The following is a 14,220-nucleotide window of genomic DNA, read 5'->3' on the forward strand; positions in this document are numbered from 1 at the left end:
CCTCCTCTTCCTCCTCCTATTCGTCTACGGCCGCCTTACCGCCACCTTCAGCACTGTACACCAACTCTCTCTCTCTCTCTCTCTCTCTCTCTCTCTCTCTCTCTCTCTCTCTCTCCTCTCTCTCTCTCTCTCTCTCTCTCTCTCATTCTTCCTCTATCTTATTTTTTCCTCTATTACATTCATCTCCCTTTTTCTTTTTTTTCTTTTTTTACTTTTTTTATTTTGTTTTGCTTTTCACTTTGTTTTCTGTTTTGTAAGTCGTCTATTCCTTTCATCATATAATCTCTCTTTCTTATTCTTCCATCTACCTCTTCTATATTCGGCGTTTTCCTCACCGCGCCTTATCTGTACGTACCCAGCTAATCCTCCTTTTCTGCAGCTCCTCACTTATTTTCCCCATCCTATTTGATGTGATACTTCCTCCCACCTTCCCTTTTTGCTCTCTCTATGCACGTTCTCCCTTGCTACATTTTATCCATCCATTCATCCTTACCTAACACTTCCCCACACTCCCAAAGCCATTCCTTCTCTCCTTCCCTTCTTCTTCCATTTTATGTATCTGTTTTCCTTTATTTTATTTCATTTTTTTTTGCTTTTCATCCTTGTTTTCTTCAGTTATTCCAATCCTTTCTTCTAATCCTTACTTCTTCTCTTCCTTCTGGCTTCTTTGGCTTGCTTCCTTCCCTCTTTCCGTCTCTTCTGTTTATCTTCCTTCCATCCTTTCTTCCTTTTATTTATTTTTCTTCACATTTCAGTTCTTGTTTTCTTCCCTTATTCCTACCCTCCTCGTTCTCCCTTCCTCCCTTCCTTTTTGCCTACCTTGTCTTCCTAGCTCTCCGTCTCTCCTCTCCTCTCCTCTCCATCTCGCCTTCTCACCTTTTCCACGTTTCTCATGACCCGAAGGAGGTTTTTTCCCGCCAGTAACTTGAGATCTTCCAGGCTCCACTTTGGGTCGGTGAGAAGTTCAGCGAAGAGATGTGGGTAGCGTGACACGTCCTCCAGCCCCTCCGGCAGCCTGTGAGAAAGGGATGGGGTCATGGGACGAAGGGAAAAGGACGTGGGGAAAGTTGGGTATAAGGTAGAAGAAGGATTGTGAACACCACCAGGAGGAGACGGGAAGAAGACAAGGGGATGTGGATGGAGAAGGGTGGGTGATAGGGTTGGAAGTGGTTGGAGAGGTTAGTCAGGGTGGTACAGCAAGGGAGAGAAGGAAAGATGCATTAGTTGGTTCTCTTACTGGTGGTTGAGGTGTTGAAAGGTGTTGGTAGTTGTATTGTTTCGAGAATGTCGGGGTGAATAGAAATTGTTGTTGTTGATGGTGGTGAAACTGATTGTTTTCTAAATTCTTCCTCCTTTTTGAGTCATGTTTGTTGATGACGGATATAAAGAACAACGGTAGTAATATGCTGTATATGTAAACATTCGCAGATGGAGAGGAAAGTCTAGAGAGAGAGAAAAAAGAGAGAGAGGGGGGACTGGGGGTGCCGTGGATGCGAGAAGGAGAGTGTGTTGCCAGAATGTCATCATGTAACATTTACATTATTTCAGTGACAGACGTCCTGGTCTCTTTGAAATCTGCGTCTCCCATTAAGGTTCAAACAATGGCGATGTCAAAACAGGATTTGTGAGCGACTAAGGGCACGGGAGAGAGGAAGAAAAAGAGGAAGGGATGCAGAGGGGATGGGGGAAAAAAATATGAGGTATGGTGGGAAGATCAGATGAGTCGGCGCGCCAGACGCACAAATTCCCTTCCAGCACGGTTATTTCACTTATGAATTTTGATAGAGTAAGAATTTTAGGAATTTCGTTCATTTTATATTGAAGTTCCCGAGCATTCCTCGTTGAAAAAAAAAAAAAATGGTTTTATTCCTAAATTCGACTTCATTGGAATAAAAGGGAGAGAAGAAAAATAATGGTAGCCAGTGAGCTTTTTTAGTTTCGGTGAGGGAGGAGGTGGAAGTAAAATATCGATGTTTATTGGCACAGAGCACCTATTGTTTCCCTTCTTCTCCATAGACTAAAGGAAGATAGACGACGGGGTGATCTTATTATCAAAGTGGCAGTAGCGGCGTGGTGTCGGGGAATGGGAAAGATAGAGGTAGAGTATAAGCGATAGCACAGCTTCCCATCCTCTTGCCTTCCCTTCCTCCTCCCGTTTTTTCCTCCCTCTTACCTCCACGCCGCCGACCTGAGGGGCTCTCATAAAAATTTACCTTCTACCAGACAGCTGCTCTGCGCGTGAGATAAGAGAGAGAGAGAGAGAGAGAGAGAGAGAGAGAGAGAGAGAGAGAGAGAGAGAGAGAGAGAGGGAGAGAGAGAGAGGGAGGGAGAGGAGACTGTGTAATAGTAGAACAAGGAAGACATGAAGAGGCACAGAGACGTGATACAGTTAGATTCAGAGATAAGGTAATGAAGAAGGGCAGGTAGAATGAATAATGAATTGGAAGGCGATAATGAGTGACAGGTGAACGCTCGAGTACTCACGGCTAAGGAAAGAATATGAGGAGAGGAGTGACAGTGATACGATTGTAATCATGATACGTCTCCACATTATAGCAAACTTTATCACCATCAAGTATAATACAGCCTCTCTCACGCAAGCCTCCCAGCCTTTTATGTGACTGTCTCGCCATCACTTTCCCTCTCCCTCACACGTCACCACCACCACCATCACCACCACCACCACCACCACCACCACCACCACCACCACCACCCCCTCCCTTCTTTCCCTTCCCAACACTCATTTCCTTTTTCCGTCTCCCGCACTTCCCCTTCATCTTTTGTTGCTTCCCTCAAAAGGATGATTCATTCATTTGCGTCTGTGGTTCCCTGCATCCACCTCTCCTCCATCCCGACCCGTCCCAGTCACTATCATCTCCACTGCTATCATTGCTACTACTACTTCTACTTTGCCTCTTCCTTTCACTCCCATTCCTCGTCTTCTTCTGATGCTTAAGATACCAGTTGGCTCAGAATTAAGAGGAAAAGAAAAAATGAATGGACTAGTGTGTGTGTGTGTGTGTGTGGAAGACCATTATAAGGAAAAGATTATATATTAAAGAAAATACAAAATGCTGAAGAAACCATCACTTTTAACGATACGAGTATATGTATGGATGTATGTGTTTATCCAGCTGTACTGTTTAAAAGTAAAAACAGATGCAGTAATAGCTAGATAATGTAAATGAGTATATCGTCTAGAATACAAATAAGTGATAGGTATTATATAAATAGATTGTTATTACGCATGGAATAAATTAAACTAGATGATTCAGTTAGTAAAAACTTGGCTCTCAAAATACTTCCTTGTCTTCCTCCTACCGTCACCTCTTTTTATAATTATGAAACACCCTGAATTTATAATGCAAATGTAACTAAATTTTTCCCTCCTAAAACAAGCAGACACCCTCTTCGTTAAGTTTTTATTCTTTATTTAGGCCTACGTAGAAAAATGCCTCTTAGACCTTCCGCTTTATTAGTTCAGTTTCCTTTAATTTGTGTACCTGTTATTTCCATCCCTTGGTCTCCTTTTCTGTATCATATATTTGCCGCCTCCCTCACCCAGCCTTGCCTAATGCAGTGGCAGTCCTTTTAACCACGCCCCCTTCCCTGCCTTCAGATAGAGGAAAGGAAAGACTGGTTTTTAGGGAAGGCTGACAGCTACATCCGCTATTCCCAACACTCCATTCATCGTTATATACTACCCTCCTCCCATCATGTCCACTCCTTTCTCACCCTCTTCATTTTTTTCTTCCTTTCCTTCGTCTCTCCCTCCATTCTTCCTCATTTTCCGACCTCAGACATGTGTCATGTTATTGTGTGCAAAATAATGAAGTAAAATAATTTACTTGTTCTCAACCTGAATATGAATTAATATTCATAATTGCATGTATGTATGTATGTATTTGTGTACACGTGTATTTACTTATTCATGTCTTCATTCATATTATTAGCGCGCGCACACACACACACACACGCGCACACACACACACACACAGTGACAGGCACACACGAGATGGAAGTGTTTCATTACTTCGGGGCAGAAAAAAACACAAGTATTCGACAAGAATTACAACAGGGAAGGGGATCCTGCTGAGTTATATCTATCCTTCCAGAAAGTGGTGGGCGAAACTTTGAAATGAAAAACAGTAATAGAAAACAATAAAAGAACATGAACAGCAAGGAAGAAAGGAACCACATTGTGTCTTCTCGGAAATCCGGAAAGTGGCACAAGAGAGACGGGAAAAATCTCCTAATATTTTGTAATTATAACTTTTTTCCTTCCTCCTCCTCCTCCTCCTCATCCTCCTCCTCCGATCTGTCTTCGTCTCTCTTAATACAGGGGAAAATCTGGAGGGAAAAGATGAAGAGGGAAAGATCGAAATATGAAATAATATCAAATGACTCTCTCTCTCTCTCTCTCTCTCTCTCTCTCTCTCTCTCTCTCTCTCTCTCTCTCTCTCTCTCTCTCTCTCTCTCTCTCTCTCTCTCTCTCTCTCTCTCTGTGTGTGTGTGTGTGTGTGTGTGTGTGTGCGCTGTTTTACTACCGCTTACGTACAAACATTCTCACTAACATACATACATACACACACAGTATACTTAACACTACATGACCTACTTGTTGACACCATCAAAGTCTGCTCCGATGCCCACGTGTTCCACTCCAGCCACTTTCCGCACGTGGTTGATGTGATCTGTTGAGAGAGAGAGAGAGAGAGAGAGAGAGAGAGAGAGAGAGAGAGAGAGAGAGAGAGAGAGAGAGAGAGAGGAATAGTGTTAGTGGTATCTTCTGAATTACATAAGCTTTTTATGAAATAGGTTAATGCAGTCAATATATGAGAGATTGTTATTATTGTAGGAAATGAGAATGATTACAGATTATTAATAATGCCACAATGACAGGATGGGAGAGAGAGAGAGAGAGAGAGAGATGAAGAAGAAGAAGAAGAAAGATTGCGAGAGGAGAAAGAGAAGCTAGATAAAGACAGACAAAGAGAGGGAAACAGGCAGGCGTGAGAGGATAGATAAGAAATTGGACCAGAGGAAAGCATATCACAAAACCAGAGAGAGAGAGAGAGAGAGAGAGAGAGAGAGAGAGAGAGAGAGAGAGAGAGAGAGTTGGAGGGATGAGAATGAAGTGGATTTATTTATCTAGAAAATCTATACTTAAGTTTTGAATATACTCTGGATTCGGGTTATTCGCTTCAGAACCACACACACACACACACACACACACACACACACACACACACACACACACACACACACACACACACACACACATTCACCGTCAGTATTCATGCAAACAAAAATATTTCTCTTTCTACGAAATTCTTTTTTTCTTTCTTTTTACGTCAGAGTAACTATTTTATTCTCCCGATTCATGTCGACTCTCTCTCTCTCTCTCTCTCTCTCTCTCTCTCTCTCTCTCTCTCTCTCTCTCTCTCTCTCTCTCTCTCTCTCTCTCTCTCTCTCAGACGCTAAATCTTGAAGAAAATTTTAGCCTCGAGAGAGAGAGAGAGAGAGAGAGAGAGAGAGAGAGAGAGAGAGAGAGAGAGAGAGAGAGAGAGAGAGAGAGAGAGACGCTGAAATCATACAGATCCCATGGTCCAAACTAAGTTATCTGTCCACAACCTGGAGACTTTGCTATCCAAATAAAACACTAAAAATAAACCCAGCGAAAGGTGAGCCTGGAGCGAGCGAGGCAGTGGTTCAAGTGCTCCAGGTGGAAACATTTCAGGGGAAGATGTCAAGGTTTTTTCAGAGGAACATAATGTATTGCGCCGCACTCCAGAAAACGGAAGCCTTTCATAAGGATATCATCGTCTATTTGCACTGAGCCGATCTGTCTTGAGGATCATTTGACCTGAGTACTATCCGCCCCAGTGCCGAGTGACTGTAAACTCAGAGCGTGGCACTGATGAAAGAGAGAGAGAGAGAGAGAGAGAGAGAGAGAGAGAGAGAGAGAGAGAGAGAGAGAGAGAGAGAGAGGGTCGTGGCACTTGCAAAGACATTTGAAGTCCCTTTCCTGTCAAGTCGACCCTCGTCACTTTCCTCCTCTTCCTTCCTCGTGTAAGTGGCTTTCTGTACAAACAAGTCTGGCAGTACGACCACTTGGTGTAATGGAACACTGCCCTTCAGGTTAATCAAGATCGCCTTTGAGGACACCGGGGATCCTAATGCGCTTACTGAACGCCCAATAGAGAGAGAGAGAGAGAGAGAGAGAGAGAGAGAGAGAGAGAGAGAGAGAGAGAGAGAGAGAGAGAGAGAGAGAGAGCTGAATTTATAAGAAAAAATCTAAGGTGATTTATAAGGAAAATAAGGAATGAAATACTCCAAATAATTAGTTTTTTTTTTCTCTCTCATAAATTAATATACTGTAAACGCATTTGTTGTTGTAATCTATTCATTCCACTCCACAGATGGTTAGTTATTCTTGGCGCTTTAAAATTTAGTTTCTATCCTGTCCATTTTGTCGTAACTTCCAAGGCTTCCTCAGAAAAAAAGAAAAAAAAAAGTGTAGTTTCGTTAACTAAGTGATGCGTTGGGCCTTGAAACAGCGATCGTTAGTTGGGATTTTTGGTCAGATTTTCTTGAGACATGGAGGGAAGATTACGCTAGGGCAAGTCTTGTATCAAAATCTATTCCATATTTTATTTTTGACAAGAATATAACACACACACACACACACACACACACACACACACACACACACACACACACACACACACACACACACACACACACACACACACACACACACACACACAGAGGCACTACACTTGAAGGCTCTCGGGGTGACTTGAGACTGGAAAAGTTGCGCTGGTTTTCTCTTTTTATTGAAGTTGAGTGGTGAAGTGGAGTGTGGGGAGAGGAAAGTGGCGTGGAGTGTTGGAGTGGGGGTTGTAAGGTGTGGCGAGTGTGAGTAACAGCAGTGCTCTGAGTGGCTGGAAGAGTGGCAAGGCTAGATACATGACAGGGGATGCTAGTGAATAGAGGCAGTGGGGGAGAGGAGCTAGTGTTCGGTGGGAAATGAAGATAAGTGGCGGTAGAAAGAGCCGGAGAATTATGGTGATTGGCTCATAGTGGGCTGGGAGGGAGGAAGTAAGTGGTTAAAAGTGAAGTGAATGGGAGATAACAGTGCCGCGTACCTTTTCAGAAATACATAAATGATTTTAATACTGTTCAGGGGCTTTTAACGCACCACAAAGACTTACTGAGCGCACTGGAGTCATTTGCAAAGAATACTGAATAGTGAAAGTGCTCTCACGCTGACTGAAGTTTTTAAGTCCCTAATAGTGTGTGTCATGCAACATCACGTACAATAGCCTGGTGTTATTTGAAGACAAGTTTTAGATATGACGCCAGCATTCCGTAGCAAGGTGACGTGTAATAAGCTGGTATAGCGTGATGCTGGACCTGGACGAGTGTTGGGTAGTTTAAATTCATGTGAAACTAATGGGAAAATATAACTTCTCAATCCGTGACTTTTTTTTTTTTTTTTTTGTCAATCATCGTATGACCCCAGCACTTCACAACAAAGGGACGTGTACTGAGCTGATGTAGCGTGGTGCTGGACATGCAATCTTGACTTGTGTCGAGTGGTTTTACTTCCGGCACAAGTAATGGGGATGGCTACACAATCCGTGGCTTATTTTCCAGTCAATTAACCTATTGCATAATATTTACGATCACTGATGACATATGATTGTTAGGCTCACTTAAACAAAATTAGCTAACAATTGTTTTCTTAGGATAGCAGTGCACTTCTATTTGAGCAGAACTATGGACAGTGAACCAAATAACGTAATAAAATAAGGAAGGCAGCAGTAAGCTAGCAGGAACATGTGTGATACTCCTTTACATGTATAGACTTACTTGCCTATTACATCTTTCACGCCAAGGAAAAAGCTGCTCCACAGAGACCTACGAGAAGCATTAAGTCGTAAAACATAACTTTCTTTTCCACGTCTTTGATCGTCGAGGTTACTGGTAAGTGCTGCCATCAGATTAGTGTGTGCTGCTGAAGTGGAGGCTCTGGATCTCTAAGCTGTCGCGTCCTTCCATGAATTATTATTGCACACTTCCGTCTTTTCCGTCTTCTTAAGTGGAATATTTTGTGACTTTGTCTGCCTGTCTGTTTGCTTGTTTGAAACCATTCGTCTATCTGTAAGCCTCTCTCTCTCTCTCTCTCTCTCTCTCTCTCTCTCTCTCTCTCTCTCTCTCTCTCTCTCTCTCTCTCTCTCTCTCTCTCTCTCTCTCTCTCTGACACACACACACACGGAGGGAGGGAGGGAAGAAGTGAGGGAGGGAGGGAGAGAGGGAGAGAGGGAGAGGCTCTGTCAGTGCTAATTGCCTGAAACGAGCATCTAGCCACCGTTGGGTCACTTGGTGCCGGCGCTACCTGGGAAGGTCGCTTCGGTTCATTAAGAGGTCTAGCACCAGCACACATTGTCTTTCAGTACAGACAAACAAGTGGGCAGACTGACTGACTGACTGAGACAGAACGCAGACAGACTGACGGACAGATATAGACAGAGACAAACAAAACAACAACAACAACAGCAACAGAAAAACCAGCAACTTCGCACACACACACACACACACACACACACACACACACACACACACACACACACACACACACACACACACACGTAAATATGAATGAATCTAAAAAGCAAAAATACGAAAATACAATTAAAGGATCACGAACAGGTAAACCCCAACGGAAATAAACAGAAACACACTGTTATTGACAGAGTGAGACTTACCCACGACATCCTTGACGGAGGCTTGCTGGCTGCAGGTGAGGAAGTGGGTGTAGAAGCTCACCATCACCACGCCTCCGTTCACCGCCTGAGCGAGGGATATGAATAAATAATACTGTTTTGAAATATGACATGTTTTGGATAGAAACATCAAACATTTTCACCCTAAGTTTTATCAACGAGAGAGAAAACGCGAATCTGATCAGTTCCACTCAAAGAGTATTGTTGTTCTGAAAAGCTCGACACGTGCAGATACACTTATCATGCTGTTATGGCTTCATATCTCCATAACGCGACACGAAAAGTGCGTATATGAATTGATCAAGTCGCTAAGTTGATATGGTTACACTGAAATTAAAAAGCGAAGAAAACTAAACACACGTAAAGGATATGAATCATAATTAAAAGTCAATACAATAAAAGAAAAACAAAACAGAAATTAGAGCGCAAGAAATCATAAAACAATGTTGATTTTTTAATTGAATCTGGACCAGAATGAAACAAGCAAGGTGATAAAACAGTATGAGAGATACAGATCACAAATAATGAGAACAAAGCCACACGTCTCCCCCGCTAAGGGCAGCAGGGATGATTTATCAGCGTGATTTACTAGACCATGACGAAATAACACCAGATGTGCTGCCTGTCATGCTTCATCACGCTTGGCTGAAATTAATTCCCAGGATCTCTTGAAACCAATTGCAACACACAATGGGATTTTGAAAGTCCGGCAACCCAATATTCGACTTAAATGTTGCACTGCACATAAGAGAAGCAATATCCAGCATCCACTAAAGTTTATTTCAGGCGGGGTGATAACACTCCGGCTTAAGAGATGCTGATCTAGACAAACGATGATGTAACTCTTTATGGCACCGCTGTATAAAGGCGTGTGGATAAGATGATGTGTTGGCTACGTGAATGTAAGAAGGGTGAAGAAAAGTGAGGAACAAATACGCAGAACAGTGACGCAGAAAGTGATAATGAGGGCATTAAGTCAAATGAAGAGAAAGGAAAAGGAAGAAAGGGAAGAGGAGGTGATGAAAGTCGAATATGTAGACAACCACCTTTACATACACATAACATTAGCCTCAGTGTCTCTCCGCCACTCACCACTTCTCGAAGGATGTCGTCGGGCACGTTCCTTGGGTTTTTACAGATGGCGTAGACGGAAGAATGGCTGAAGATAACAGGGGCGCGCGACACCTTTAGCGCCTCCCGCATGGTGGCCTGGGACACGTGGGACAGATCCACCAGCAGTCCCAGCCGGTTCATCTCCCGCACCACAGTCTGCGGCACCAAGTGAAACCCGTGATAGGAGAACAAACTTGCAAGATGGAGAACGGAGAAGTAACAGACAAAGAGAAAGACAAACGAGAAAAATACATCGTTTGGTAAAAAGTTAACAAGACTTCACCTTCCTCTTACCCCACTGACGTCGTCTTGCATTATATACAGACGAGTCAAGTTAGTTTCCTGGTACTAGAGGTAAGGTAGTCTCCAGGAGCAGAGCACTTAGGCACTGAGGCGAAAGAGCTGAAAGGAAAAGGAAGGACGGAAGATGAGGGTGAATAGGAGAAAGAGGTGAGGAGGAAATGGGAAATGAGGAGGGGGTGGGGGAGGAGAATCAGCCAAGCGATGTGTTCTGCCCCACCGTCATCTCCCGGTTCCCATAGCGACGACTGAGGTCACCCGCTGAAAGATCAATCTGATACGTGGTCGCTGCCCTCACACAGATCTGCCTAAACAAGTGACCTCATCCTTCAGCCTCTCATACGGGTAACCATTACTTTCACAACCATCATCACTGCTCCGTACTCAGCAATATATCAGCTAGTACCGCCAAAAGGGGAGATGATAGAAGAAATGTATTTAATTATGGTGCTTCAGTGCGGCGAGGTTGGGTTACGTGCAGCAGTGGTGTCGTTATGGAGTGCCTGGCGGTGTTGGTGTGGCGTGTGTCATCTGAGGGACCGTGGAGTGTGTTGCGGGGTGTTGCCAGCCACTGACGATGCGGAAATTACTTCTTGTTGATATTGCTCTTTCTCCGTGTGTGTGTGTGTGTGTGTGTGTGTGGGTGGTTGTGTGTTTTGGTAGCAGTCTCTCTCTCTCTCTCTCTCTCTCTCTCTCTCTCTCTCTCTCTCTCTCTCTCTCTCTCTCTCTCTCTCTCTCTCTCTCTCTCTCTCTCTCTCTCTCTCTCTCTCTCTCTCACATACCAGACATTCTTGGATTATTATCTTTACTGTTATTGCAGATATTTTTATTTCTTTTTTTCTTTTTTGTTCTCTCTTATCTGTTGCCTTGCATATTTGGGAAATGGAATCTTTCTGACTCCTTTTACGTGTTCTTTTATGTTTGGAAAGAGGAAAAAAATGTGAAGGGACGGGATAGAGGTTGTGAGGAGGCTGGGCAGGAGGCGAAGCGTTATTGTGATGAAGAGATTCTGTCATGCATTTTAATTTCCGCCATTTATTTGCTTAACGCGTTCTTTAATTTCCGCAAAACACTTCCGTAGTATTTTCCAGTGATTGTTTTCTTCCACTCCAGGAATTCAATCTAAGTTATTCCTTCGGAGCCCCATAAGACAATGACCATAACTTTCTAAGCTGACCTCTCTGCCTTGTACTTCCTTTGTGTACTGTTAGTCTTTTTGGCAACCATTATTTAGACTACATTTTGCAGGCGGCCCATGTCCATATCTGCTGGCATGGAGTGTAGGTCTGCTGGGTGTGGAAGATCTCCTCCCAGTGGAAGTGAAAGGCCGCCACCTTCTTGTAGGAGGGTCGCGGCAGGCATCACCATCACCGGCCGAGATTCTGCACCAAAGCTTCCACCTTGAGCGGCTTGTGTCTGAGGCGCCGCCACACACACACGCCGCGCTTCTCACCGTTCTCTGGATCCTGTGTTTTCATTTTGTCTGTAGAGTCACTGGGTGGCAGTAGGTGTTTCATTTGTGTTTCCAGATTCATTGACACTCAGCAAACTTCAGGCCTTCGATTCCCGTCTCTGATTGGACGACTGCCTGCTTGCGTGAGAGAGAGAGAGAGAGAGAGAGAGAGAGAGAGAGAGAGAGAGAGAGAGAGAGAGAGAGAGAGAGAGAGAGTGTGTTTGTGTGTGTGTGTGTGTGTGTGTGTGTGTGTGTGTGTGTGTGCTTTATCTGATAAGCACTCACAGCCAGTCAGTTGCAGCATTACCTATCTGCGTGAAAACCTGTACATAATTTAACTTTCCTCCTTTCTATCATACTCAGCTCGGCATATTCTATTATCTCTGCCCTAGCAATCTTAGCTTAGTGACCCCGCAACGCACACCCATCATAAATCACACCCACTCAGGCCACCACCACTGCAAAATTTTCTGTTGTGTTTAACTTAGGAAATTGTTGTTTTATCGTCATACGTACCGCAATAAATCACCAACCATCACAAGTACAAGTTTAGCACAAGTTTTCGCCCAGTGACTGTATCCTTTATAGTCAAATATGGCTACGGTAAATACTTCGCATCTTTGGTTGTAAAAGATTAACCTCAAAGACGCAGCATGGTTATTATAGTATTCTTTAAGCCACATCGACTGCAATATCAATATCCCGCACACTTCTGCATCATAAGGCGTCCCACAGCCTCCATCAACCACCACCATCACCATCACCACCACAAGCAGCACCACCATCATCTACAAAGTACGGAAAAGGAGATAATTTTATTTATATATTTATTTTTTCCCGCCAACATCGTTCTGGGAATTCCTAATCCATATATGTGAATGTTGGTGAAGTAAGATTTCATGTTACGTGTCATTGTATCCTCAGTATTTTTCCCATCCATAAATCACTCAGGAAAATTGAAAAGTGAAAGGAAAAGGGAAGAGAAAGAAAAGCAAGAGGATGAGGAAGAAGAGAGCAGGAGGAGGAGCAAGAGGAGAAGGAGGAAGAGGAGGAGGAAGGAAGAAGAGTTAAGCAGTTCATCTTTTACTGTTAGAGCAGTTTACCTTTTGCTCTCTCTCTCTCTCTCTCTCTCTCTCTCTCTCTCTCTCTCTCTCTCTCTCTCTCTCTCTCTCTCTCTCTCTCTCTCCTCATCATGTGTCTCTACTCACCCGGGATAATTTAATAACTGGATTTCTTTGCCATATAAAGTAAAAGTATTCTCTCTCTTTCCTTCCACCTCCCTCCTCCTCCTCCTCCTCCTCCTCCTCCTCCATCCTTCCCCTTCCTTCCACCCTGTGTCGTTTCCCTTCCCTTGCATCCGCTATCATGTTTTCCAGGAATATGTTTCATGTGAATATTATGTAATTTATCATTTTTTCTCGCCTCCTTCTCTTATTTCTTTTCTCACCAATTTGCTGCCAATCCTATCATTGCTTTCCATGAATTTATCCTCCTCCTCCTCCTCCTCCTCGTCTTCTTTGTGTGTGTTTTTTTCTTTTTTTGCTTGTTTCTTCTTCGTGTTGTTAAATATACGTTTCATTTGCTTATTATTATTATTCTTATTGTTATTATTATTATTATTATTGTTGTTGTTGTTATTTTTGTTATTATTTTCGTCTTCGTCGTTGCTGTTCCCGTTCACGTCAGCTTTTCACCTTCTCTCCATTAATCTCTCTCCAATCTACCTGTCTGTCTGTTCGTTTGCCTGAATATGTGTCTGCATTTTTTGAATAGTGTTGTTTTATGATCTTTTGTAACATGCTTGCTAACTGTGGTCAATAAACTATCCATCTATCTATCTATCTATCTATTTGTCTGTGTCTGTCTGGTTAGCTGACTGGCTGGCTGTTTCTCTGTCCACCTTTTTGTTTGTCCGTCTGTCTGTCTGTCCGTTCTCTCTCTCTCTCTCTCTCTCTCTCTCTCTCTCTCTCTCTCTCTCTCTCTCTCTCTCTCTCTCTCTCTCTCTCTCTCATTCCGTAGTCTGTTTCTCCTTTCCCTCACTTCACACGACCCTCAGCACGTCGTTACGAGCACACCAGCTGTTAACATTTCACTTATATTCTAATGGCACACTCTCCTGCCGTAAGCATTTCTAGTACTTACATGCCATACTAACACTCCAGTTTGTAACGAGGATTGTGTTAGTGTAAGTTAACCAGGTAGACGGACAGACAGGTAGACAGATAGACAAAAGATAGACATGATAAGCTTAACATGGCGCCTTGCACGGTCGATATCTGTTCCATGGTTTGTGTGAGGTCCGTGACGCATTATTGGAGTGAATTACACTGGAGTGAGATATACTGCGCTATAACACATTGCATTAAGATACACTGCTACGGTATGGTGCATGGATATTCGTCTCCATTTTCTCTCTTCATACATGTTTAAAGGATCTATTATGCATTTGCTAGATTTTTCGTAACTTATAATGAAACAGCAAGTTATTAATACATATATATATATTTTTTTTATTAGTTTTTCTCATTTCCACTACTTTATATGAAAATCCTGTTACTGATA

General features: G+C 43.2%; 2 protein-coding genes across 6 annotated transcripts in view; one reads left to right on the forward strand and one right to left on the reverse strand.

The window, feature by feature from the left end:
* LOC135110613 (uncharacterized) overlaps positions 1-12,290 on the forward strand; it is a 169,109-nt gene extending 156,819 nt beyond the window's left edge. For all 3 annotated transcript variants that reach the window (XM_064023134.1, XM_064023132.1, XM_064023131.1), the window contains one exon: positions 11,454-12,290. In XM_064023134.1, coding sequence (XP_063879204.1) covers positions 11,454-11,713 — 260 coding nt within the window. In that variant the 3' untranslated portion in view covers positions 11,714-12,290. The remainder of the gene's footprint in view (positions 1-11,453) is intronic.
* The window catches only part of LOC135110606 (dipeptidase 1-like), a 125,574-nt gene that overhangs the window by 3,775 nt on the left and 107,579 nt on the right, over positions 1-14,220 (reverse strand). For all 3 annotated transcript variants that reach the window (XM_064023114.1, XM_064023113.1, XM_064023115.1), the window contains 4 exons: positions 9,885-10,061; positions 8,775-8,859; positions 4,619-4,694; positions 877-1,015 (listed from right to left, as the gene is read on the reverse strand). In XM_064023114.1, coding sequence (XP_063879184.1) covers positions 877-1,015; positions 4,619-4,694; positions 8,775-8,859; positions 9,885-10,061 — 477 coding nt within the window. The remainder of the gene's footprint in view (positions 1-876; positions 1,016-4,618; positions 4,695-8,774; positions 8,860-9,884; positions 10,062-14,220) is intronic.

This window comes from Scylla paramamosain, chromosome 20, assembly GCF_035594125.1.
Source record: "Scylla paramamosain isolate STU-SP2022 chromosome 20, ASM3559412v1, whole genome shotgun sequence".
NCBI lineage: Eukaryota > Metazoa > Arthropoda > Malacostraca > Decapoda > Portunidae > Scylla > Scylla paramamosain.